This window comes from Globicephala melas, chromosome 20, assembly GCF_963455315.2.
Source record: "Globicephala melas chromosome 20, mGloMel1.2, whole genome shotgun sequence".
NCBI lineage: Eukaryota > Metazoa > Chordata > Mammalia > Artiodactyla > Delphinidae > Globicephala > Globicephala melas.
This window is the reverse complement of record NC_083333.1, coordinates 5031739-5059532: the sequence shown is the minus strand read 5'-3', so window position 1 is coordinate 5059532 and position 27794 is coordinate 5031739. Positions and strand designations below refer to the sequence as shown.

The 27794-nt window shown below is 46.6% G+C and overlaps 1 protein-coding gene across 2 annotated transcripts in view; it reads left to right on the top strand.

Annotated features, from left to right (window-relative positions):
- PHF12 (PHD finger protein 12) overlaps nucleotides 1–26655 on the top strand; it is a 39992-nt gene extending 13337 nt beyond the window's left edge. The window contains exons 3-15 of one of the 2 annotated variants that reach the window (XM_030861984.2): nucleotides 8179–8251; nucleotides 10893–11286; nucleotides 12464–12584; nucleotides 13810–13942; nucleotides 16020–16184; nucleotides 18829–18987; nucleotides 19606–20401; nucleotides 21593–21718; nucleotides 22399–22542; nucleotides 23429–23527; nucleotides 24248–24330; nucleotides 24920–25058; nucleotides 25424–26655. In XM_030861984.2, the coding sequence (XP_030717844.1) occupies nucleotides 8179–8251; nucleotides 10893–11286; nucleotides 12464–12584; nucleotides 13810–13942; nucleotides 16020–16184; nucleotides 18829–18987; nucleotides 19606–20401; nucleotides 21593–21718; nucleotides 22399–22542; nucleotides 23429–23527; nucleotides 24248–24330; nucleotides 24920–25058; nucleotides 25424–25758 (2767 nt within the window). In that variant the 3' untranslated portion in view covers nucleotides 25759–26655. Of the gene's footprint in view, nucleotides 1–8178; nucleotides 8252–10892; nucleotides 11287–12463; nucleotides 12585–13809; nucleotides 13943–16019; nucleotides 16185–18828; nucleotides 18988–19605; nucleotides 20402–21444; nucleotides 21719–22398; nucleotides 22543–23428; nucleotides 23528–24247; nucleotides 24331–24919; nucleotides 25059–25423 lie in introns of those variants that run through there. The other variant, XM_060290557.1, reaches the window with a different exon arrangement.
- The last annotated feature ends 1139 nt before the right edge of the window (nucleotides 26656–27794 follow it).

Below are 27794 nucleotides of genomic sequence, written 5' to 3'. Positions count from 1 at the left end.
CGTTTCCTGAGCGGACGGAGAGCAGCAGGGCCAGTCTGAGAGAGAGGAGGCCTGTTCCGCGCATGTATTGTCTTCTGCAGTTGGTCTTACACGATGCCGTGAAATATAGATGCAGGATTTTTATCTGGTAGTGGACCTCACATGGATGGATGAGACCCATGAACTGTGAAATTAAAAATCAAAACTGCTCAGTGCCGTTGTTTGCTTGCTGAATACCCCACCACCACCAAAAGGGGCGGGGGAGAGACATACAGATGATGCGGGGCGGCGGGCAGTGGAATCTTTCTTAGTCTGATATTTTATTTCAACTGAAATGACTGTTTATGTAGCTAGAGAGCTTCTGATTCTTGGAGAATGGTGGATTCTGACAGGAGGGACCCTAACCAGGGTCATTTGACTGACCTCTTTTAGAAGAGAACCTGAGTGGAAGGCTGTTGTTGGTATATTGTGTGCAGACATGCTGTTTGCACAGTGTTCCTGTTAAGTGTTTGTGTTAAATAGAATATTTTTGTCATTCCAGGAAGAGAAAATGGAGTGTGTTCTTTCCTAAGTATTTTTCATCCACTTGCTCCCTCTTGTCCTAAGACGTACACCAAAGCTTATGATTTGGTTAAGTGATATTTTCATGTCTCTCTGGCTGCCTTTGGCTCAAGTTTTAAAATGTCAGTGTTGCTTGGCTGGATGGACAGTTGCAAGCCATACATCAGTAACAACATATTAAAAAAAAAAAAGTCCAGAGCCCAACACCATTTTTATCTGCATGTTATAATGTAAAAAATAGGTCTCTGAAATAAAAGGCAGTCTTTTCTGCTTCTCTGTCTCCCTTCACCTCTCGCCTCCTCCCTTTGTTCTCTTGTTCCCCTCCCCCTTCTCTCTTCCAGTTCCATATTGAAAAACTGCTTGTGCTGGGTGGATAATTAACGCAGAGCTATGGAGCAACAGGTCCCACTGGTGGCGACTAAATCTGAAGTAAATGTTAATGTCGTGCAGGTTCACATATATTAATAGGCGAGGGAGATGAGTGAGGTTAGACTCCGATCAACCACACTGGTATATGACTTGAAATAGATCCTCTTAATTAGAGAGCCAAGAACCATGACAACTACCAATATCTTCCACCTGCAGTGGTGAGCTGCAGCCTCATTAGTGAATGAAAGAGGCATTCTAAATTAAAACTGGGCTCTGTCCTTGGGCTGTAAGTTGGGATCATCTGGCTCTGGGCTTTGAATCTTTGACACGGAGAGGTCTGTCAGTGCAGGCATTACAGTTAGCTGAGGGGTGTATGTTTGTGGTTTTCTTTTCAATGACTCCAGAAATAGACCAATCTAGACACCCTGTTCAGCAACAGAGATGCATCATTTGCATTTGTTTATGGAAGTTCAGATGCCAGAGTCCCGCTGCAGAGGTTGGCTTTAGGAGTTTTAGTTTTAAAAAATTAATGTTTGTCCAGCTTTTTAGTTGGTTTGTGGGCAGATGTTACTGTTAACAGTTTATAGGCCCTCTCAGGCCTCACAGAGAGCCACACCAAACTCTGAGACGCATACTCTTCAGTTGTACAATCTCTGAAGATTTAGAGGTCTATTGTTATGAATTATTTTATAGCTAACAGTGTCTTCAAGATCAGGTAGTGGTTAAAATAAATAACAAGTTGGAGAGCAGCGAACAGTCACTTTCTGGCCAGGAATTGCAGGCCAGGACTTTTTAACAAACGATCTGGAAGGAAACATCCAGAGCCATGAAGATGGGAAGATATTCTGCAAGAGCGCCATGCTCACAGGGCACTCTCTTCTCTGCCATGGAGAAGAGTGCCTGTCTCGCAGCACCGCAGGCCATATTCTTTTGAAGTCAGAAAGTAAAATAAAGGCCCTTGGCCTGTTGGCTAAAGAGCTACCAGTTTTCCAAGACAAGCCAGCTCACATACAGAAAATGACTCTTCCAGGACTCACCTTCCTTCCCAGGACGTAGACAGTTCTCAGAAGGAATCTAAAGTTTCAAATAATATTGTGTGCTAGGTGGACTTTAGTCTCTGTTCCCAGGGAAATGTCTCCACTCCCAGAACCTTCCTTTCATCAGGTAGGTTTTCAAAATACAGAAATATACATTCTTCTAAAAGTATAGTCTCCTCGTGAACACCTCAAGATCCTTAACTTCACCATCTTTAAAGGATCACTGGCTTAATTACCATTTGCTGAATAGCAGTTGTTGAGATGTGGAAAGAGTAGGGGAAAGGCCACCGTCACCTTCAGGTACCAAAAGACCAAAGTTCTGAGGCTCTGTGTTGAGTCTGGCATCCATGAACTGCTGAGTTTTATATAGGTCTGTATGGCAAGAATCAGAATCAGTTTGTAGTTGATTATATGTGGTCTCATTACCAACTGTCCTTTTCACATTATGATCCCTGAGAGCAAGGACCATTTTTGAAATCTCACCACTTAGCACGTTGTCTAGCATAACATAGTGTCCAGTAAATGCTTGAGTGATGAATGACTCTGGTCCTCTCTCCCTAAAGGCTGTGTTTCTTGATGGGTTAGATCATAACTTGTTTGCTTTGTGTCCTTCCTCTAGCATGGTACCTCCAGTGTGGCATTGGTTAGTAAGCAGTGGGAACTCAATAAATATTGACTAAAGGAGAGGGGAATGCTCAACCCTGTGGTTGAGGAAGATACTGTGACGGATATTCCACTGTGTTCCCTAGAAATAGGAGAACTACCTAGAAATCACACTGGGCTCAAGATTTGGAAGAACCAGGAAGCTGATTTTGGTTCTAATTCTGCTTTCTGACTCCATGGCTTTAGATAAGTCCGTTTAGAGATACCTGTATGATGGGAGTAAGAATTAATTTTCACTGTATGATGGTGAAGATCAAGTAAGAGCATCTGTGAAAACACTTTGTGAACTGTAATAGACTAGATGTAAAATGAGATTATCACTCTGCTATTTCTAAGCTTTAGCGATTAGGAAGCATATTGATGTCTTTACAAGCAGCACTGGCTCATTACAGTGTTTTCATGGTTTTTACTGCTGAGCAGCAGAAACTGATAATTTCAGCACTACCTGACTTTTAACTTTTAATGATTTCCTTTTGTAGAGGATGGCTCTCAGTACCCTGTCTTCATTGATATATGGGGATGAGAGGGAGCTGGAACAGAGCCATGTTTTTCTTGACAGGCATATCATGATTTAAAGATTCTGGCATGCATATAATTGTTTTGAAGTTCATACTTAACTTATGAGAACATGGGGGGCAAGGAGCTTTAAGATGGGTGGGTGAGGTGGGGAAGTCCTCAGGATGTGTGAGTACCCCGAGACTGCAGAATCTCCTTTCTCCCTGGAATCCTTTGTCTGTTGACAGTATTTCTCATATGGAACAAAATTAGTCTGTTTGCAGAACAACATCTTCCAGAACTAGTTCCTGAGCTTATTACCCCAATGGCAGCCTGTCTTTCCTTGAGTCATTTCATGAATCCTTTTCCTCTAGATGTTTGAGTTGAAAAACTGCCTTCTAATTTTTGGCTGTGCTGGGCCTTCGTTGCTGTGTGGGTTTTCTCTAGTTGTGGCAGGAGGGGGGCTACTCTTCCTTGCGGTGCGCAGGCTTCTCATTGCGGGCTTCTTGTTGCAGAGCACGGGCTCTAGGTACACGGGCTTCAGTAGTTGTGGCATGCGGGCTCAGTAGTTGTGGCGCACGGGCTTAGTTGCTCCGTGGCCTGTGGGATCTTCCCGGACCAGGGCTCGAACCCATGTCCCCGGCATTGGCAGGCGGATTCTTAGCCACTGCGCCACCAGGGAAGTCCCACCATATTTTCAGATTTATTTCAAGATGCATGTTCTGTCTCTAAGAAAGCAGCAAAATCCCAACAACGCCTCACTCTTTTAAATGTTCTGTGTTCATCCTGGAGACAACACTCTGACTTTCCTGCATGGCTCCCTAAACTCCCAGCCTGAACTTTAGGGCAGACAAGAGGAGCCTGTGGCCATAATCTACAATTCTGAGAAATGTTTGTTCTTCAGCATGGTATCTCTGAAAGTGATCCTTTAGAAACTAACCAGGAGCTACTTTTGAGAGCCTCTTAATACAGATTTTGAGCATTTTACCCCTGTGTTAAGAAAGAGAAATGATGAGGACACAGGGAGGGGGAAGGGTAAGCTGGGGCAAAGTGAGAGAGTGGCATGTAGATATATACACTACCAAATGTAAAATAGATAGCTAGTGGGAAGCAGCCTCACAGCACAGGGAGATCAGCTCGGTGCTTTGTGACCACCTAGAGGGGTGGGATAGAGAGGGTGGGAGGGAGGGAGATGCAAGAGGGAAGAGATATTGGGATATATGTATATGTATAGCTGATTCATTTTGTTACAAAGCAGAAACTAACACACCATTGTAAAGCAATTATACTCCAATAAAGATGTTTTAAAAAAAAGAAAGAGAAATGAGAAATCAAATTGTTTAAAGAGGGTTTAAGTAGGTTACGGTATGAAGTTCAAGCTTGCAAATATGGACTTTGATGTCTTCTTATTGAAAACATAAGTAATTTCATGTGTTATTTAACCACCAGAACAAGTGTCTGCACATCCACATTGCCTTGCCTCATGACTTGGGTGGAGGGGGTTACATTCACTTCTTAGAAGCCCATTATTTTAGTGTTCCCCAGTTCTTTAAAGCTTTATTGAGTACCTACTGTGTGCCAGGCATAATGCAGAGTGTAGAGATACAAAGGTAAATGAGGCAGAGAAGGAGATTCAGGTACATAATATTTCACTATAGTATGGCCCAGAAGTGCTGTAGGGAATCAGGGGCTGTCAGAGGAGTCTTCCTGGAGATAGTGCCTGACTTGAGCTCCAAAAGATAAGGTGTTCACCAGGTGAAGGAGTGGGGGGAGGCTCAGCGTTTGTGGTTGTGGGTAGCAGAGAATGAGAATGATCAGAGAAAGGGTTGAGAAACAGTGTGGACTGTGTAGGGAGCCACCAGACTGATGGAGCTGGGGAAGGGACAGGGTTCTGGCTTGCAGTACTGAGGAGCTTGAACTTTATCCTGATGGGGTAAGGGCAATATTGAAGGGCTTTTTAATAAGGAGAATGATATGATCAGAATTGTGGCAGAATTATTCTGCCAGCAGGGTTGGAAATAGATTGAGGAAGGCAGGAAGAGTGGCCAGGGGGCCATTCACATCTTGGTAAAAGATCTAAGCCACTGCCGCCTTGCCTCACCCTTCTGTGCTTTACATGTTTGCTGTAGGGTATCTTGATACAAAACACAAAGTCAGTAGGCAGATGAAAAGAAATGATGAAAAACAGAATGAGAAATGGCAGCCTTTTCACGATTAGTTTTAATATGACAGCTGCTGAAGCACAGCAGAGTCTGTAGGCCTTTGCACATTACATGCATGCATTTCATTAGTTTGGACATGGCCTATGCAGAAATACATTGGAGAGAACTAGGAAAGACTTTACAGGCGACATTCACTTGTGGCCCTCCAGGGCTTGAAGACCTGTCCCAGTAGGCCAGTGTGCCTCCAGTTTTATGCTTCCTGGTAAGGATCCTCCTGAGATTCCACCAAGGAAACAGAGGATAGGAAGCAAGGAGCTGTGAGGGCTTGGTGGACATCCTGACATGTATGCTCAGGGCTCCAGGGACGCATTAGCAAAGTGGGAGCTAGGAAAATTTGTCAAGCCAAGTGCTGTTTTAGGTAGAAACGGTAAAGCAGCCTAGCCTTAAGGCCTGGGACTTAAGGGAGAGTCCTTATATATTCATAGTCTATGTATATATATATTTAGCATTTCTCATGTATTTTGAAAAAAAAATGTCCTCCATACCATTCCAAGTAGGTGACTCCCAGGAACCAAATGTAGGCATTTCTTAAGCGTAAACGTAGCCTTATTCTGTATAGCAGTGGTTTTCAAACTTTGGTATTGAGCAGAGAACTTGTTAAACATGAATTGCTGAGCCCCACTCACAGAATTTCTAATTCAGTAGGCCTGGAGTGAGATCTCAAAATTTGCATTTCTTCTTTTTTTTTTTTAATTGAAATATAGTTAATTTACAATGTGTTAGTTTCAAGTGTACAGCAAAGTGATTCAGTTATACATGTGAACACACACACACACACACACACACACACACATACATTCTTTTTCAGATTCTTTTCCATTATAGGTTATTACAATATGTTGAGTATAGTTCCCTGGGCTATACAGTAGGTCCTTGTTGTTTACCTGTTTTATATATAGTACTGTGTGTATATTTTAATCCCAGACTCCTAATTTATCTTCCCCCTACCCCTCATCCCCCTATGCTATGCCCTTTAGTAACCATAAATTGGTTTTCTGTGTCTGTAAGTCTTTTTCTATTTTCTAAGTGAGTTCATTTGTATCATTTTTTTTTAGATTCCACATGTAAATGACATAGAATATTTGTCTTTCTCTGTCTGACTTACTTCACTTAGCTGCAAATGGCATTATTTCATTCTTTTTTATGGCTGAGTAATATTCCATCGTATATATGTATCACATTTTCTTTATCCATTCACCTGTCGATGAACATTTAGGTTGCTTCCATGTCTTGGCTGTTGTAGATAGTGCTGCTGTGAACGTTGGGGAGCATGTATCTTATCGAACAGAATTTGCATTGCTAATAAGTTCTCAGATGATGCTGATGCCACACTTTGAGAACTACTGCTGTATAGACATTATAAATGTGACCCTCCTAAGAATTTAATAAAATTTCATATGGTTCTTGGTGTAACCTTAATGGAAATCAATAATCTGGAGGAGCAGTAAGGCCGGCCCTACACAGCTGTAATTTTGACTCAGTATTAAATTACTGAGTGACTACTGTGTGTACAACCTCTATATTATAAAGATACAAAGAGGGAAGAGATCCAGTCCTTGTCTTGGTTCCTCTAATAAAAGAAGTAAGAGAATTGTCACACAAGGGAAAGCTGAAGAAGGATGTCTGAGTAATCTGGGAAGAGCGCATGGAGGAGCTGTGTGCTCAGTTATCTGTCGCTGAATAACAAACTACCCCAAAACTCAGTGGCTTAAAATAGACGCTAGTTATTTATTTATTTTTGACACTAGTCATTATCTCTCACAAATCTGCATGTTGACTAGGCTCAGCTGGGTGGTTTTTCTGTACACATTGTTATCTGGACTGCAGTTATTTGGAGGCTCAACTGAGCTGGCATGATCCAAGATGACTCAGTCACATAGCAGTAGTTTGTGCTAGCTGTTGGCTTGGAGTTAACTGGAGCGCCTTAAGTCTCCTCCATGTGACCTCTCAGCATGAGAGCAGGGCTCTGAGATGGAACATTGCAAGCATTTAAAAATGGAATCTGCAGGTCTCTTCAGACCCAGCCATGGAAGTTACAGCATTGTCACCTCTGCTGCATTCTGTTGGTCAAAACAACTTACAAGAGGGAATTACCTGGCAGTCAAGTGGTTAGGACTCCACAGTTTCACTGCTGAGGGCGCAGGTTCAATCCCTGGTCAGGGAACTAGGATCCCATTGGCCACTAGCTGTGGCCAAAAAAAAAAAGTCACAAGACAAGCTCAATTCAAGAGGAAGGAAATGGACTACTTCTGGGCGGAAGGAGTAGCGAAAAATTTGTAGGCATCTTTAATCTACCATAGGCTGATTGAAGCAGGCCTTACAGGATGAATAGGGTTTTGGTAGGCATAGCTTTCAAGGGGAAGAGTTCTAGCAGAAGAAATAGCAAGTCTTCAGTTTAACTAGGAGAAAAAGAACACGAACGGGGTCTGGGAAGATGGAAGGAGACCATTTTACAGAGCGCTTTGAACAGCAAATGGAAGTCCTTTGGCAGGCTTTAAAAAGATGGTGGAGGACCTCTCTCTCAGTGATTTTATTAGCATGGTGCAGAGTTTGGGAATGACTCTTCAAGGCTCCAAACTAGTTCATTATATCTTTCTTTCCCTGTAAGCCCAGTGTTAACAGCTTTGGATTTGGCTTCTCTTTCTAAGATATGGGAAGGGATGCTTACTCCTTAGGTTATTGTAAATGATGCCAAGTAAGCATTTTGAAGGATAAGAGAACCCAAGCAGTGCTGCAGGACTGGCCAGAATACGAGTTGAGGGGCATGCAGCTTTGTGTCAGACCTAGTTAGGCTTTTCCCTGCTGCATCAAAGGGTTAGTTACTTAGTCTTGCCCTTGTCTTTTCCCCACAGTAACCCTCCACTGAGTGAAGAGATGTTGCCTCCTGGGGAGTGGATGTGTCACCGGTGCACTGTTCGCCGAAAGGTAATAATGCTGCTTTCTGAAGGCTTTGCTCAGGATGCCAGATCTAGAGCACTGATATTCTAGAGCTAAGACGGCTTGGCCCTGAAGGCATTTTTGTCCCTTCTTCTTGTCTCTTCCAGCCCTGGAATCACCCTCACACTCCCCATGGTGACTGTTTAGAATCTAGTAGGGCCTAAAATCCAAACATGGGCTGCTGAAATGGGCAGAAAAGGTGTGTTAATTTACTGAGCCATGTTAATTCACTAGTGACAGGAGTAGTCTGATCTCCTTGTAGACCTCCTGATAAGTGGCCTGAATGTGGCAGCCATATCCAGTGGCTGAAAGAGGCTGAAGAGGAAGGCGCTCCTCCAGCTTGATACAAAAAGGATTCCCTTCACCCCAAGGCAAATAAGTTGCTGGTATCCAGAAGCTTGGCCAGGTGTGTGGGGTGGAGAGGACTTGGACCCACTTGGACCCCAGGTTGCCTAACCTTTCTTTAGCTCCCCTTCCCTCAGCTTTGATAATTCAGTACTGGCTTTGAGAACATAATTTTCTACTTTGAGAACTTCTGTGGGGTATAAAAGCTAAATGCTCCCTTATCAAAAAAGGAAGTAGGTGTGCTTCCACCCAGATTATGAGAGACCCAATCCTCAAATTATAGGCTGTGGATTCGGATTTGTCTGTGAATTGTAAACCACTCCCTACCCTCCACCCCACACTAATTATACACCAAGCAACTTTCCCTTGTTGTGACGTCAACCTCTTCCTGGCCCCTCAACATGATGTCACAATGAATGATTACTTCCTTGGTTGCAGAAACAGGATGAGATGATTCAGAGATTGTGGTTTATGTGTGTAACAGTTTTCAGCCTTTAAGAAGAAGGTAAACAATTAGGCAGACCTTTATTCTTCAATGTGTGCATAGGGTTCTTATTGAAGCAAGCCAAGGCCAAGTCAGCCATCTAACCACAGCTGTAGTTTAATATCTCTTGAAGTCCACAAACCAGGGTGTCCTCCAGCTTGTCCTCCTTCCAAGATCTCTACCTGTGTGTCCCCAGCTAGATTAGAGTGGGGCCAGTTAGAGTCACCTGCCAGCCAGGAGGCCTTTCAGAAACTTGCCACTCAAAGAAGCTGGACTTGAAAGGGTTGGGAACAGCTGTGGCGGAAGAGATGAAGCCAGGAAAAGAGGGTGAAGAAGAAGAACTAACGTTGTTTTAGTGCTCATCATAGCTGGGTTTTTACATGTGTTATCTCATTTAGCCCATACAGCCAACTATGGGTACTGGTGGTATATTCTCCTTTTTTTTTTTTTTTTTCTCTCTCCCTTTTTAAAAGGAAGAAACTGAGGTTCACAATTGGTAGAACTTACCCAAGTACTCAAAGGAATGGACACAGCCAAGATTTGAACCAAATTCTGTTTCGTTCCAAAGCCCTATTACTTCTTCATCAATTTTCTGGAAACAGAGCTACTTTCTGGGGATTATATTATAGTATGCCTTTTTCAACAGAGTGTGCTTTTCCTGAAATGCCACTCTGACCTGCTCTCAGATGGACCTCTATGCCTACCAGTGCCAAATCTGCCCTTTGCACCATCACCTCTACAGCCCTCTGGCCTCCTGCGGTTACAGTGAAGTGGATTGAAATGATACATCCTGTGGGCCTCATCAACCTCTGATGTTCGGGTTTTATTCCTAGTGGAGGCTAGATCTTCCCCCAACTCAGAGCCATCCCTTTCATATATGTGATGCTCTTTATCTCTACCGTATCCCTGAGAGGAGGAGAAGAAAGGTCTTACTAGTCTCACTTTACGCATAGAGAAATTCCTGCCCTCCGGCCTGAGTCACCTAAGGTCATAGGGAATCAGAGGCAGAACTGGGACAAGATCCCAGGTCTCCTGACTGGAGACCAGTGCTAAACCTTCATTTGACCACTCTATTTGGAGCCCTGGAGGAAAATGTATTATCAGTCATTCAGTCCTACTCTGTACACTTAATCTTTTTCCATGTCCCCACCTTTCCATTCAAAAAGTGTCACTGTCAGAGTTCTAGTTAAACTTGAGACATTGAAAGCCGCCGTTCTTGGACGCCATGATTGCTGGATCACTGCCCTCCACACACCACCCTTCCACCTTGTGGTGTGGCTGCCTTGCAAGTCAGCACCCAGCCTCCCTGGACAGGGAGCTCTACTTGCCTCTTTTACTTTTTACCTTTGCTTCTGCAGGTTTTTCTGTATTTTGAGCAAAGTTCTTAAAACCATTCAGGGCACTCCGAGGCAAACAACAGTGCTCTCTTTGATTCTCTACGTTATTCTCACTGTCCTCACTTAGTCTAAGTTTATTCTCACAATTAACGTTTTATCCCTTTACCGCCCCCCCACCTCGTGTACAGACACTGTGTATCATATGATGTGTGGTTTGTAAAATTGTTTCTAACTTTTGTACTTTTTGGTGATTCCCTGCTGCAGTGGTTTTGCCAGCTTTAGTTTAGTTCAGCTATAGTTTTGTCAACTTTAACAGACCATTGTTCCAAGTCCCCACCCAGGTGGATGAGTCTCTGATATTAGAGACTTCCGTAATTTTGGTTAGTGGTCTAGCAGGACTTTGTAGCATCCATCTCTATTTTGTGTCACTTTGTGTGATGGGCCCACCTGTTTATTTGCACAGAAACGAGAGCAGAAAAAGGAGCTGGGCCACGTCAATGGACTGGTGGACAAATCTGGCAAACGGACTACATCCCCCAGCAGCGACACTGACTTGTTGGACAGATCAGCTAGCAAAACTGAACTCAAGGCCATTGCCCATGCCCGGATCCTGGAAAGGAGAGCCAGCCGTCCTGGCACGCCCACATCCAATGCCAGCACAGAGACCCCCACCTCTGAGCAGAATGATGTCGACGAGGACATCATCGACGTGGACGAGGAGCCAGTGGCAGCAGAGCCGGACTACGTGCAGCCCCAGCTAAGGCGCCCCTTTGAGCTGCTGATTGCTGCCGCCATGGAGCGGAACCCCACCCAATTTCAGTTGCCCAATGAACTGACTTGTACCACTGCACTACCAGGTTAGCCAGACTGTCATATCCTCTCCCCTACCCTGGCTTCCCCAAAGGACTCTTGTCCAACCAAAGGGCTGTGCAGCCTGTGAGGTGTAGCCTCACAGGTGTAGTTGGTGTCCGTGTAGCCACTGTCTCAGTTTCCTGTTCTTGGTTCGAGATCTTTGCAGGTTTACAATGCTTGCTCAGTTTTCTATTTTCCACCCTTCCCAGTATCACTTTAAAAAACAAAAAAGGTAATACACACACATAGTTCAAAAATCAAAAAATATAAAAAGGGTTACAATTAAAAATTTCATACCCATCCCTGTCTGCCATTTGCCTAGTTTCTACATTCCTACCCCTCACAGATAACCACTGTTTGGTTCTTATGTATCTCCTAGAATTTCTTTATATAGATGTACCATAATTTATTTAACCAATTTCCTATTAATGGAAATTCTGGTTGTGCTTAATCTTGTGTTACCACAGATACTGTTTCAACAAATAATTTTGTAAATACATCATTGTATACATGTAAATATATCGGTAGGATAAGTAGGATAAATTACTAATACTAGAATTGCTGGGTCAAAACTATGCATTTATATTGTTTTTAAACTATGCACTTGTAGTTTTGATGGATATTATAAATTGCCCTCCATTCCCTTTTTTTTTTTTAATCAACTCATGGCTTCTACTTGATACCACAAAGCGTCTAGATCTTATTTTCTTCCCAGAGAAAGTGAAATTGGCAGGCTTAAGAAACCTGCTGGTCAGTAGGATGCATACAGACTCAAAGCTTTTCTGCTTTCTATAAAAATGCAGTAAAATTATATTTTTTTTCCTCAGCCACCTTCACAGAATAGTCTTTATTGACCATTAGACCTGGGTATTTCTATTTCTTAAGTCACCCGTATCTAACCTAGGTTTCTGACCACTTCATGTCTGCAAAACATTTAGATGTGTTTCTGCCATAGAACAAGTGACTTGTAATCTTAGTTCTGACTTAATATCTCCCTTTTCCTCCTTTCTCATTCTTTTTCTCCCTTCAAACCAGCCCAGGGGGCCTCAGAAAGAGATGCATGTCCAGGCCATGACACATGCTTTTACTAAGACCTGTTCCTCGGACTTACTGTTGTTTCCATATCCCGAACTAGGAACTCTCCATCCAGGAGAAATTCAACACCACCAATTTCTCTTCTAGGTTCTAGCAAGAGGAGAAGAAAGGAGGAAACCACAGGGAAAAACGTTAAGAAGACACAGCATGAGTTAGATCACAATGGTCTTGTTCCCTTACCAGTCAAAGTCTGTTTCACGTGTAACAGGTATTTTTCTTCCATAGCAAGAGGCTCTTCCTCATATCTAGCAAATGTTTTTTTCTCTCTTCTATTGTCTTTTCCAAACCATGTGTGTTACATATAGATAACCCATATTCTGATGGTATGAGTACAAAGAGACTGAGTGACTAATTGACCAGAGCCTTGAATGTTGTAACAAAAAATTCTTGAAGAATCACGGTGCGGAAGTACTGTAAACCGTGTTTATAGAGGCTAGAACGAGAGGAGTTGGACTTAAAATGAAGCATGAGATATTTAGACTGGCTAGCAGGAAGAACTGTGGCCAGCAGAGACACACATCCCTGGAAAAAGGCAAATGATTTCTAAAGCACTAAAGATGAATTTTAAAGTAGTACAAATATCCATACTAGCTGGTATGCCTCAGACTGGATGACTTCCAAAAGCCTCTAGGCTGCCCCAGTTGTAGCTTCCCTGGGACGCTGGTTCCCTTCAAATAGGATCTCCTCAGTGATAGGAACCAGCTGCTTCAGTTACCGAAGCTGGACTTGTTGGCTTGGATGTGTTAGAAGGGCAGGATAGCAGGAGAAAATAGCTATCAAAAAGAAATGTTCCACAGCAAAAGCTGTAGGGAACCAGATAGTAGAGCAGCAGAACTCTGAGCCACACCCAAACTGTGTCTCCAGAATAGCTTAAGGACTCACTGAGTATCGTAGTTACAAATCATGATTGGCATTAGCTTACATGCCCTCCCTTGATCTATGCTTACACGAATACATTACAAAATCATTTTTCCAGCACAACTCTCTGGTTGTCAGTTTTGCTGAGTGCTTCATACGGAAGAGAAGTCTTTTCCTTTTGTAGTATAAGACTCTGGAAAGGTTGCTAGTGGTTTTTTTTTTTTTTTTAAACTGAGGTAGTTGCTTTCTTTTAAGGAGTAGAAAGATCAGAGCAGGGTTGGCTGTCTTCCCCCAGTGGGTATCAAGCATTGATCATTCCTGCTGTGACAACCACTTTAGCTCTACTCCAAAAAAATTCACTTCTCTACATTCCTCTTAGGAGAGAGAATAATGAGGAGCCTGGTGGTAGCCCCCAACTTCATCCATCTTCCTAATGGTGAATGTAACGGGATTATTGGGGAGGAGGGTGTGGGAGAACATTGTTAGGATTAAGGAAGGGATGCTGTTCCACAGTGCAGAGTTTGTTTGAATTCTCCCACCTTGCCATAGAAATGGCCTATATCTCTTTTTTGCAGGAGTTGTCGCGTGGCCCCTCTTATCCAGTGTGACTATTGCCCCCTCCTGTTCCACATGGACTGCCTCGAGCCACCGCTCACTGCCATGCCCCTGGGCAGATGGATGTGTCCGAATCACATCGAACATGTGGTGGTAAGCACAGCAGTGTCCTTCAGTCCTCTGTGGGCACAGCTGGGGCATGGACTGATTCAGTGGAAAGCATAGTATAGTCAGCTTTGTACCAGAGTTCACTTTAATCTCTCAGACACTGGTTTCTGCAAACCATCCTACTCAGTTCTGATTACTTTGACATGCCTCAGCTGTGCATCTAGCCTTTTCCCGCAATGCCTTGTTTCAGTCGCACCGACAGACTTAACCCACTAGCGCTTGGTTGTTCGTGAATAATTTCCTCTGTAATGAATTAAGCAGTTGGTTTTACAGCCCTAAAAGGGGGAGTGCATTAGACCCAACCTTATGCAGATAAATGCTCTTCCATATCTTCTTGCTTCTTGTTCTCAGAGGGAACAAACTAAGAAAATTCTAAAATATTTATTCTCGTAGCACTGGCAGTTAACTGCCCAGTAACTTTGGAGAACTGAAGAATTGACACAGATAACGGTATTCCAGACAGTCAGCCACTTACTGAACACCTTTTGTGTCCTACGCACCACATGAGGCTCTTGCCCTTCTCTTCCTTCTTTACAAAGACCTTGTCAGGACACATAATAGGTGTTCAGTAAGTAAGTTGTTGAATGAATGAATGAATGGTATGAGGGTGCTATTATCTTATCTCCCAGGAGGTTTGGTTACATTTTCCAGACTGCTTCCCGGGGCTAGAATAGAACTGTAATTTGCTATCTCCAAAAGAGGTTTAGGACATTTCCTGATAGGCACGGTCACTCAGAAGGTTGAATGGGAGAGGGCCTCAGGCGGAGCAGCTCCCTTATAAGAGCAGCCTTTCCAAATTAAAAGGGTAATTGCTTAAGACATTGTCCCTCAGATGATGATAACCATGGAATGACTGCTTGCCTTCAGCATGACAGTGTGCTGTCCACTTTGCACCAAGAGGAACTTCAGTTATAGACTTGCACATAGGGAGAAAAGATTTGTTTGGCCCTCTTCATTTGACTAATGCCGCTCAGAAAAGTTTACATAGGAGGAAGCCTCTCTGCGAGGCTCAGTGGTCTTGTTTTTATTTTTTTTTTTCCAGTGGTCTTGTTTTGCCTCTTGCTGAACCAGAAAAACCCAACCATGAGCAGTCAACCCAAATATGAATCTGTAAGAGCAGCTTTCCAGCAGATGAGAAATTATTAATTGGGTGGCTTTTTATTAGCCACTTAGGGGTTTTTCCTAATGTACTAGGTAGGAAGCTGCCACATAGATCTTTTTTTTTTTTTTTTTTAACATTTATTTATTTGGCTGCATCGGGTCTTAGCTGTGGCAGGCTGGCTCTAGAGCACACAGGCTTAGTTGCCCCGCGGCATGTGGGATCTTAGTTCCCCCACCAGGGATGGAACCCACGTCCCCTACATTGGAAGGTAGGTTCTTAACCACTGGACCACCAAGGAAGTCCCCTTTTCTTTTAATTAATGTGTAGGGGACCAGATGTAGAAGAGGAAAAGAGGCCTCGTTTCTTTGTGCCTTCTCTATGCAGCTGCACAAACTTTTCTTCCCTCCTTATGGCCTCTGAGAGCAGTCCAAGGTTTTCTGCCTGCTGTAGAGCAAGGCTCTGGTATCCAGATGGGTTCACTAATGTTCCCTAGTACCGTGGTGGAGGAATAGGGCAGGAGACACAGTATTTTGGTGCTGATCTCACCTGTCAGCCAAGCTCCCATACAGGAAACAGTCTTGCTTCTGGTGGGAGAAAATCCCTTGCTAGGAAGGGAGTCTGGAGCGCTCTAGGGCCAAGGCCTGCATCTCTGAACCCTATACGCTGGATAGTCGACTGTCAGAGGCTGAATTTGGAAGGGCACTTCTTGGCTAATTCCCTATTCTTGTACCCCTCAAGCCTCCCCAGGGAGTAGGAACTAGGCTGGACTGGGCAGGGTTAAGGGAGAATGTCTCATCCATATTCCCTGGCCCTCTGACGGGAGTGTTGACATACCAGCACCTGACAGAAGGAGCCCATTTGGCCCAGGGCTTCCTCTTTTTTAAAAGTAGAGCATAGAGTTAATTGGGAGGGGGATGCGTTCTGAACTTCACTGCAGGAGTGTGTCTGCTCTGTCCCTAGCTGAACCAGAAGAACATGACGCTGAGCAATCGGTGCCAGGTGTTTGACCGTTTCCAGGACACCATTTCGCAGCACGTTGTCAAAGTGGACTTCCTGAACCGAATCCACAAGAAGCACCCTCCTAACCGCCGCGTGCTCCAGTCGGTCAAAAGAAGAAGCTTGAAGGTGAGTCACAACCTGGTGCAGGCAGGATGTGGTCTCCGATTGCCTTCCTGGGGTAGACAGAGGATCATGGTCCCAGTTTTACAGATGGGGAGACTGAAGCCCCTGAGGTCTGTCTGTGGTGTCTTAGCAAGTAATGAATGTGACCATCATTTTAATACTTGGGGTTGGTGGTCAGGAAACCCGCAAGTGGGCCTTCAGACTCGGCCAGGTTTCTAGTTCTCCTAAGGATAAGTGCCCTTTCAGCCCCTCCCACCAAACTTAGGTGTGCTCTGCTTTTACTGCCCCTTGCCTGGCACTCATTACATCTGTTTCTGTTAGATGGCCCCTTTCCCACAGCTGTCGGGTGAGGGGAACGTGGGGGTGATTAAGCAGAAGGCCTTATGGAAGGTGAGGAACTATCCATTTTTCTGGGCTGCTGTTAATATATCAACCAATACTCAAAAAATTGTGACACTGGTACAACTTGACATTTGTATGCATTTGACAGCTGCTAAAGTGTCCACAGAGATGGACGGGAGTATTTCCTTCATTGAAAAGCGTTTGGTAGTATTGAGGCTCTCATAAACCGTTCGGTCTCATTCATTTAACCTAGAGAGCGCAACACTATATACCTGAAAGTAAACTTGATTTTTCTCTTTTGAAATAATCCTGCAGACAGTCCCATGCACCAATGGAAAACAGCAATTCTCAAATATGGCCACTTGGTGGCAGCCACACTTTAAAATCACTCATCACACTTTCATTGGGTGTCAGCGCTAGCAAGATGTTAACTGTTGAAAATTGTATAACAGACTCTTAACTGTGTAAATATTTATGCGTCAGTAGAAACACCAGTTTTCCAAAGTTAAATTAAGGTGTTTGCAGTTGAGGGTAGGGTATTTTGGAGGTGACGTGCCTCATACCTTAGTTAAACATCTAGAGCTAAGAGTAATCTCAGCTGTGTGATTCACCATGTGCATTCGGAAGAAAGCCTGGCTGCTGAAGTGAACAGGCCAGGAGGCCCTGATAAAATCCTGTTGTTTTATGATGCCCCCTCCCCCTTTTTAAATGTTTCCTTATTCTCGAGGAAAATCCAAGGGTATGAGTTGCCTGAAAAGCATTTTGTTCTTAGACAGTTTGAGAGTGAAATGAGGACTGTAGTACCAGAGGACAGTGGCAGGGAACTGCTCCAGCTCTGTTCTGGAACATTGGCCTTCATCCTTGATGTATAGCAGTGCAGGCAAAATCAACTGAGACCTTCATATCTTATCTTTGTTGTGGGTTCCTCTTCCCCCCACCCCTTCACTCTTCCCGAGGGCCAACCTTAGGCTAGCCTACTGCCCCATTCCTCCACTTCTGATTCCTGGATGACCTCAGACAAGCCCACAGCACCAGCCGCCACTATAAGTGGGGATGACTCTCAATTTCATGTTCCTTGCCTTTCTCATCATATCTAGATTCATATCTGCCTGCCCATCCCACAGACACCTCAGTCTCAGCCTGCCCAAGACCAAAAGTCTTCTGCCTCCAAATCTGCTCTTCCTCTTGTATCTCCTGTTTCAGTCAATGACAGTGATCTCTACACAGTCCCTCAAACCAAAGTTCAGCTCTTCTTCCCTTATCCTCTGTAAGGACTTGGTCACCAAATCTGTTGGTTCTCACATGTTTTCCAAGTCTACCTCCCCTACTTTTAGTTCCCCTTTGTCTGCCTGGAAGTTTGTCCTCAACTTCCAAGTCTCAGCTCAAATACTGCCTTCCTATGAAATCTTCCCTAATCCCAAGCTCCTGCCCCCCCAGACAGAAATAAGCACTCTCTGTGTTTTTTATAGCTCCTTAGACATGCCTGTCTTCTAGGACCCATTTACATTGTATTGTAATGTTTCTGTGCTTATCTCCCCACTAGACTGTGAGCTCCTTGGGGGCAAGGCTTAAGTTTTGTTCATCTCTGGATCTCTAGGACTTGGCGTAGTGCCCAGACTCAGGAGGCGCTCAATAAATGTTGATTGAATGTATGAATGACTCTTTGCTTGTATGGCTCTTTCATTCATACGTGGTGTGTTTCAGAGTGTGTCTTCTGTCTTTCTGCAACAAATAGGTCTTCAATTGTTTTGTGAGTCATGAATGAATGGATGAAGAAAACTGACATTGATTGAATGCTTATCACGAGATAGGCCTCACGCTGAGCATTTCCGCTGTGAATGTGACCTTATTTAACTTTTTATCTCTCAGATACTGCTCACTCATCTCTCAAATTTGATACTGATCAATAAGAGCCTAGAGTACCAATTTGAAGTCCTGTCCAGTGGCCATCCTATACTTTTTAGGCCAAAGCAGAAGGCAGCATGCCAGAAGGCCTAGTTTTTGCAGCCCTTGGACCTTGGTGAAGAAAAGTGGGAGACATGGCTGCTTTTTCCAGTTCTGTGCCTTCTCAGGCTAGTGTGTGTGTATGTGTGTCTGTGTGTGTGTGTGTGTCAGAGTCAAAGAGATGGAGGTATAGGACAGTAGCAGCCCACTGGGCCTCCTTGTCCTTGGTGGACACCCTAGTGGATGATTTCCCCTTGGGCATCGGCACCACAAACAGAAGAGCACGGCCAGGGCAGAATCCACTGGGCCTGTTGGCACTATCACCCTCTCCTTCCTCCTTCTATCTATCTATCCTGAACAGGTTCCCGATGCTATCAAATCTCAGTACCAGTTTCCACCCCCTCTCATTGCACCCGCGGCCATTCGGGATGGGGAGCTGATCTGCAATGGGATCCCTGAGGAATCACAGACGCACCTTTTGAACTCTGAGCACTTAGCCACCCAGGCAGAGCAGCAAGAGGTGAGTGAAGGCAGGGCCGGGATTCCAAGTCCAATCTTCCTTCCACCTCGCCGCAGCTGTTAATTGGAAGTCATTCTCATCCCCATCTTCTGCAGCCCCACCCTCCCCCTCCCTGAGCCCCCCACCACCACCCCGCCCCCTGAGTTGAATGTTCCAGAGAGAACCTCTGGCTCACATCCTGAGGCAAGTAAGAGAACTACACAGTCACCTGGTCTGCTTCTCTCCGTCAGTCCCCCAGTGTGCTGTGAGACGGGCAAATCTGTCTTGTAGAAACAGATCGGTAGACCTATAGAGAAGTTAGGTGACAGTGCTGGACACACAGCAGGTGCTTGGGTGCTTGCTCAATATTGGTGACAAGGTGAGCCTTAGGGGCAGAGTCAGAACGGGAATCCCAAGCTCTGCTGACCAGGGTGTTGCCTGCCGAGTATACCAGCAAGCCGTGCTTGGGAATGGAAATGGAACCCTCTCAGGAGCCAAGCACACCCTCTCTGGGCATTCGCGATGGGACCTCGGAAACAGTGCTTGTCAGCTCTGCTGTAGCCCTGGCCGCTGTGGCAGGAAGGACCAGCGCCTCCCAGGCCTCTCACCCTCCTCTCCTCTCCTCTCCTTCCGTTGCAGTGGCTCTGTAGTGTTGTTGCGCTCCAGTGCAGCATATTGAAACATTTATCTGCTAAGCAGATGCCTTCGCATTGGGACTCTGAGCAGACAGAGAAGGCTGATATTAAGCCTGTTATTGTGACTGACAGCTCAATCACCAACTCCCTGCAAACAGCTGACAAGGCACCTACACCTTCCCACTACCCCTTGTCCTGCCCCTCAGGGCTTAGCACCCAGAATTCCCTGAGCTGCTCTCCACCCCACCAGCCCCCAACCCTAGAGGACATCAGCTGCAGTTCTTGTGCGGAAAAATCCAAGAAAGCCCCCTGTGGGACTGCCAACGGGCCAGTGAACACAGAGGTGAAAGCCAATGGCCCACACCTCTACAGCAGCCCCACTGATTCCACGGACCCCCGGCGACTTCCAGGCGCCAACACCCCCCTACCAGGCCTCTCACACCGGCAAGGCTGGCCTCGGCCCCTCACGCCACCAGCGGCTGGGGGGCTTCAGAACCACACCGTCGGCATCATTGTGAAGACAGAGAATGCCACTGGCCCCAGCTCTTGCCCCCAGAGGAGTTTGGTTCCTGTCCCAAGCCTACCCCCTTCCGTTCCCAGCTCTTGTGCCAGCATCGAGAACACCAGCACTTTGCAAAGAAAGACTGTCCAATCACAGATAGGACCTCCGCTGGCAGAGTCAAGGCCCCTGGGCTCAGCCCCAAGTGCCACCCGGGTGCTCACTCCCCCCCAAGCAGCAGGAGATGGTATCTTGGCCACAGGAGCCAACCAACGATTCTGCTCACCAGCGCCATCGTCAGGTGAGTGCTGCTCAGCCTTTCATGCTCTTCCTGGCAAATAAGACTTAAGATTCAAAAAACACGTGTATCCCTGTAAATATGTCAGAGGACTTCGATGTCCGTATTATTTGTCCTCCCCTGTTTCTATGATAGAAGAGAAAGTACATGTTAACTTGTCCCTATTTTGTAGGCGGGACTGCTTAGGCTCTGAAAGTGATTTCCTTAAGGTAACCTACCAAGTCAGTGCAGGATTCGAACTGTGGCCTGGGTCTTCTCACTCCACCTTCCCGCACCTTCCAGGCTTAGTCTTCTTCCTGTTTTGTTCCTTCACCTTAGAGGAAAGCAGCATGCTCTCTGGAGCCACTGTGGTCAGCCTGAGGTTCTGGGTGATGGCTTCAGTGTTTCACGATCCACACCAGAAACTAGATCCACACCTGATCCAGATTCTCAGAGAGAGCTCATTTGAAGGAATTTCCATGTCAGGGAGTGCAGATGCCCGCAGAGGTTGGTCTGGCCCAAAAGCTTGCCCTCGGGCCACATTCCAAAAGGCAGTCCCTTAATCCATACTTGGCCTGGTGTAGACCTGCTCTTTCAGCTGTCCCCAGTCAGCATTCAGGACCTCAAGGTTGCTGACCCCAGCATCTGAACCAGGTTTCAGATGCTGCTGGAACCCCCTGTGGTCTCTCCCGTCTGAACTGAAGCTGGCCTCCTAGTCAGCTGGGAGTCTCGGTAACCAGGTGACTGTGACTTCTCTGCATGGGGGCCCCTGGTCCCAGGATGGCCCCTACTCTCAGGCTCTTTTCCTGTTCTGCTTATCTCTTAATACCAACCTGGGTAGATTTTGCACCCTGTGAGTCCAACTTGAGTGCGCAGGGATTGCAGAGGCAGACACCACTTATTTGAATGAGCAGAGGCAGCAGGGAAGTAGTCGCGGCCCAGCGAATGAAGCTGTCCCACCACGTTCCCCAGAGCAGTAGATTTCACTTGTTCTCGGTGCTCTGGAGACTCCTGCGTGCCCGGGTGCATTGTCGTTCCATCTGCCCTTCCTCACCACACGTTTTTAGCTCTAGGAGTTCCAGAGCCTATGGGGTGAGAATCAAGAAGGGAACATCACCTTGGGTCCGAAATCCAGACCTGTCTCAGCAGTGGGGGATTGGACCGGTGGGTTTCCCTCAGGCGACGTAAGTAACAGTCTTCCTGCTCCGTCCCCAGATGGCAAGGTCAGCCCCGGCACGTTATCCATAGGAAGCGCTTTAACCGTACCCTCTTTCCCAGCCAACTCTACTGCCATGGTGGACCTCACCAACTCACTTCGAGCATTTATGGATGTCAATGGAGGTGAGTGAGTGAACTGCTCTGCCACCAGCGACTGTGGTGAAGGTGCTGCCCCTGTGCAGCATTCAGCTCATTGAAAAGGGGACAGAAGGGATGCCTGATCTCAGAGGGCTGGGAGGTGGGTCGGGGAGCGGGGTAGGAAAGAAAGCCCCTTCTCCTGTTTCGAAGGGAGAGCAAAGCCAAGCTGAACCAGTGAGAAGAGAAGAAAATCACTTTAGGCAGATCATCTGGACTTGAAGAATAAAACCAGGAGGAGCCTTGCTCCCAAAGGAGGGATCTCATCTGTGAAAAATCCCCAGAGTCAGGGAGAACTGGGGCAGGTCTTGATCTCTGTGAACAGGGTGGGTGGAAAATCCAAGCCTCAGTGTCAGACATCTGGGCCCTCGCCCACAGGCAGGCAAGTGGTTTGTCTCGCTCCACTTTCTAGGACAGCTGTACCTAACATTAAGCTACCCCACTGCAGGAGGCATCTGCACAGGCTGCGTTGGCGTCTGTCTCTCGCTGCAAATGGCTAGTGAGGTGCTCAGCTCCAGATCCTTGTACCACTTTGTACTCTGTGTTGTTTTAAGAAAATCACTTGGCTGGATTTTAGGAATGCTGAAATAGTTGCTCTGTGATGCTCACCTACTTCCGCATTCCATTTCCTCCTCAGCAGCTTTTTAATCTTTCTCTTTGGTTAATAGAAATCGAGATAAATATGCTGGACGAGAAGCTGGTCAAGTTTCTGGCCTTGCAGAGAATACATCAGCTTTTCCCCTCCCGGGTCCAAGCTTCACCGGGCAGTGTCGGGGCACATCCACTGGCTTCTGGAGGGCACCACACAGAAGGTGCGCATGCCCATATCTGCCACCACACCACACCGTTAGATCTACCCTCTGTGTGTGTGAACAGCCGTCTCCTCTCCATGGAGAACCTCAGCTTTCAGTATCTCAGTCCTCCATGTATGCCTTTACTGGGCTTAATAAAACACCGTGGTTTCTTTTCTCAGAAAGCAGAAACAAGATGGCAACCACAGCTTTCAGAACAGGCTCGGGAAAGTCTGCTGTAACTCTTTCATATGCGTCCTCTTTGAGGCACAGAAAGCAGCTATGAGCGCCTTTGGGTATTTGTGGTGTGCTTTCTGCTCAATCGCTCTCAAATATTTGAGTTAGAAGAGTTTCCCAGAAGGTTAACTCTGCTTAGGATAGCCCTTTGAGCATTAGCCATTAAAAGCCATGCTGCTTAGAAGGTGGTCCCCAAACCAGTAGCATCAGCATCACCTGAGAGCTTGTTAGAAATGCAGAGCTCAGGCCCCACCTCAGACCTATGGAATCAGAATCTGCATTTTAACAAGAACCCTAGGTGATTCATATTCAAAATTAGAGAAGCATTGGTCTCTGCCTTCTGGGTTTTTTTGCACAGCCTCCCTATAGTATCGGTTGGTATATCCCTGATAAACCAACAAGCAGCCCAGGTGCTTCAAGTACTATCATCCTTGAGTTATATGGTCATCTTCAAAGATGGTCCTTCTTATTACCCATGTGGGAAATGCTGTAAGTGGGGAGAGGAAGCCTCATCCTGAAGCAGCCTAGTGTCAGATGTGAGTTTGGAAAGATGGCTCATCCAGTGGGATTATTTTCTTCAGGCCATCACCAAAGGTCCAGGTTCTGTTGATTTATGTTTGGGCCCCAGGTTCTGTTTCTGAATGGTCACGTCCCTGTGTTTGCCTTGTAGTGCCGAGAAGGGAAGTACAGGCCCGAGCTGTGTTCTACCCTCTCTTAGGGTTGGGAGGAGCTGTGAACATGTGCTATCGAACCCTCTACATCGGGACAGGTAAGCCAGCTGGGAGAGGTGCTGAATCTGTTCGGCCCTAAAGATTGATACTCTTACCCACAGAGGCTAGAAAGGGAGGGAAGCCCTCTCCAGGGCTGACGGGTTTAACCCAGCAGACGTCTGGACAAGAGGGACTAAGAAAGGAGACCATCAACTGCTTGTCTTCCCTGCTAAAGGCCCTTTTGCCTTGTGCCCAGTGTGGCATCAGGAGGGCTGAACGTCAGCTCTGACTGCCACCCAGTGAGGCATTTTAAACACTGCAGGAAATACCTGAGGAGAGGGCAGATGCTTTGTCCCTGGAGATCTTTGAAAAAGTGATGGGGCTCACACATATCTAACACTTACTTAGTTAGCCCTACATCTTGTGCAGAGGGACAGATGAGCCCTTAGCCTAGAACTTTCCCTTTCAGATGATACGGTTTATGGGCCCTGCACCCCATCTTGTGCTCTCCTAGAAATACCCCATCCTCTTCAGTAGCTCACTGCTCTCCTCTGGGCAACAGCACATGTTCTAAAGCAGATGAGCTGGTGGGGACAACTGTTCTTTAACAGGGGATTAGAAAAGACATCAGTTTTTGTTCAAAAATACAAGGAGAGGGCCCTGAGCTACCTACCCCTTGAGCTCCCGCCCGGAAGTTCCCTGGCCCCTCACCTCCCCCACACATACCCCTGACAGTCTGTTCTCTGCCTTCCTTTTCCTCGCGTCCTGCCACCTCACAGGAGCTGACATGGACGTGTGCCTTACAAACTATGGTCACTGTAACTACGTGTCTGGGAAACACGCCTGCATCTTCTACGATGAGGTGAGGGTGGGGACGCGGTGGGAGAGAGGTCTTCCAACATGAGCCCTGTCCCAGGTGCCGGGGTTTGTTCAGTGCCCTGGGGTGAGGGGAAGGGGATTGGGGGTCCTCTCCTTTTCTTCCCTCCCCGTCATCCCTGGAGAAGAGTCTTGGTGTGAAGGGGCATCCTACCCGGCTACCCGCTCCCCAGGAGCAGGGCTCCCATTTCTCCTGAGGTTGGTCAGCAGGCCCAGCGCGGGGCGGAGCACCCTAAAGCAGGGGAGGGGGCCATCATAGGAGGAACCAAGCCCTCTGGGCGTGTCCCTGTGAGTTTCATCTTCATCATCACGTGCTGGTGAACATCATTTCACCAGGAGCCCGTGCTGAGGAGGCAGACTATTGCGCGGGCGGGGGGCGGGTTAGGAAGGAAACTTCCTTGAAGAGGTGAGTCTTGCGCCCCATTCGAAAGGGACAGGGAAGGGGGGCATGATTGGGGAAGAAAGAGGGAGCTCCCCAGGTAGAGCAGCACAGCCTTCTCCATGTGTATTCTCTCCCCTTAGCCCCAGGCCCCACGCAGCAGACCACACATCTTATCTTCCCCCCTCCTCCTCAGAATACCAAACATTATGAGCTGTTAAACTACAGTGAGCACGGGACGACGGTGGACAACGTGCTGTATTCATGTGACTTCTCTGAGAAGACCCCGCCAACCCCCCCAAGCAGTATTGTTGCCAAAGTGCAGAGTGTCATCAGTAAGTTGGAGCAGAGGCCTGTGGCCACAGAACCTGCCATGTTTGGACACATTCTCTAATGCCTCAGTCAGGGTGGCTCTGGCTTGCTGCCATGACCTGCTGTCTCTTGCCTTCCTGGTCCCGTTGGCCAGGTTCTCCGTGCTCGTGGGCCCAGGAAAGGCCACAGAGAAGCATGTGCTGTGCAGCCCCACGTGTGTACACACCTACCTGGGGACTTCAGACTCCACCAGTCCTTTCTGAGTGCCCCTCACCCCGAGTCACGCAGCATTTAGAGGGGGGAGATACAGGGGCCCAACCCTGGCAGACAGCCCCGGTGGGTTGGCTGCTCACTGTTCCTCTCCTGTGACCTTCCCCCTTTTTCCCAGGGCGCCGCCGGCACCAGAAACAGGATGAAGAGCCAAGTGAGGAGGCAGCCATGATGAGCTCCCAGGCCCAGGGGCCGCAGCGGAGACCCTGCAACTGCAAAGCCAGCAGCTCGAGCTTGATTGGGGGCAGTGGGGCCGGCTGGGAGGGCACGGCCTTACTGCACCATGGCAGCTACATCAAGCTGGGGTGCCTGCAGTTTGTCTTCAGCATCACTGAGTTTGCGACCAAACAGCCCAAAGGCGATGCCGGCCTGCTACAGGATGGGGTCTTGGCCGAGAAGCTCTCTCTCAAGCCCCACCAGGGCCCTGTGCTGCGCTCCAACTCCGTTCCCTAGGACTGGCGGCCACCCGTCACCCGCCCTTCCACCCAACCCAAGACTCCTGCAATGCAAAAATGTACACAAACCAAGCCCGGGGTTTTTTCTATACTCCACCAGAAACCCTTCAACTACAATCTTTGCATGAAATGAAGAAAACCTTTTGACTTTTTTAAAAATCCTTTTTCTTTTCTCAAGTTCTAGGGGGCATTTGCACATATATTTGTACTCAACATTTCATGGGAAAGCGGCAGACCGAGCTGAGGAACAGCGTGGGCAGGGAGGGGAAGGCCAGTGGTCTGGACACCTCCTCCGACACAAAACCGTTCCCCACCCACCTCCTGCTCCCTCCCCCTCGCCCGCCGTTGTAAAATAATCAGAAACTTGTTCTATTTTGTGGCAGTGACAATAGTTTTATATTAAAAGAAAAAAATACAGTTTTCATACAGCAAAATCTATACAATATCATTGTTTTATTTAATATAAAGATCGCTACCCACCCTCCTTCCATGGTTCCCACCCTCCAGGTTATTTTCCCTTTCTGCAGCGGTTGCACTACAGGTAGCTACTGTGTATTATGGACAAATGAGAAATGAATTCTTTTTCTGGCTGTCCATCTATTTTATTTCAAATAAGGAAAAGTGTATTTGGATTTTGTGTAAATACATCTAGTGATGACATTTTTTCAATGTTTTTTAAAACTGTACAGTACTACATGTGGTAGAGCGTTTTCTTCAAATTGTCTATTGTAGCAAAAGCGTTTTTGTCGTAAACCTGTTCTGTCTCCTTTTTTTGTTCTCCTGCCACTTCTCTCCTCTTCCTTCCACCCCGACAACTAGTACCGATGTACATAGTAATTGTAATGTTTTAGACTTTACAGAAACTTTCCTGTATTCTGTATATAAAAAAACAAAAATACTTCAAATTATGTTTTCTGCCTGTCTGTCCTACCTGTCATCACCCTTAGAGGGGACCCTCCCTGAGGCCCTGGTCCCACAGTCTCATTGAACAAGCCTCACTCCCAGATGCTTAGTCCCCAAGGAAAGTCAGGAGAGGGGAGGCGCTGGAGAAAAGTGCACCTAAGGTGGGAGGGAGAAATGGGAGGGGACGGGTGCAGCTGTGAAGGGGGGCTGTTCTGTGGCTTTGTGGGTGACTTGAGGGAGTTCAGAGGGCTTGATCATTTGACACGATCAGATTCTGCAAGAATCCAAGAGTGTGCAGATCGCTGCTCCTCCTGGCTCCAAAAGCAAGACATTAAAATAGAAGATGGCATGAGACCTCTGCATTCTGGTCTAGAAGCTTTAACCCAACGAGTTGGGGCTGCCTTTGGTTCCAGTTGTTTGTTATCATATTTTATCCAGCTATTCTGGGGGAAGTCATAACACCTGGTTCTGTTTTTTTCTGCCTGGAGCCCTTAGCTGGGCATGGAGGAATTCATTAATATATTCCAGTATCACTCGAGTTCCTCCAGTTCCGGCCTTTGCCAGGCCTTGGTCTTGGTCTAGGTCACTTGCTGTGAGCAATCACCAGGGCAGATGTGGCCCCTGCCTCTTGGAGCTTAGAATCTAGTATGGAATTTTGATTCGAATGTCTGGAGAACATGAAAAAGGAGAAATCCAATCTCTAGACTCAGCCGTGCCACAAGTAACGTGACTTGCGATCACAACTTTACAACTGTAGTTCCTCATCAGAAGATGATTCTACCCGTTACCTTAATTCTAAGGCCCCCAAGCACCCTCTTTTTAAACCAAACTATTTCTTCCTCCTCGTACACTTACCTAAGAAACTTTATCTGAGAAGTTTTTCCTGAAGACCATCTCCTACTCCTTAAAGAATACATCTGTGTGTATGCCAGCACTGTTAGAGTGGGTGGTACCTGTTCGCATATCAGGATTTTGCCTTGGCGGGGGTGGAGAGCGCATCCATTAATTTCATTAATATTCCATCCCTAGCCTCATCCCACAGTGTCAACACTTGAACACTGAATCCACAGTGCAGCTAAACAGGAAACTTCCCCATGGAATGTGAGGTCTGGCCCTGGCTTCCACCTACTT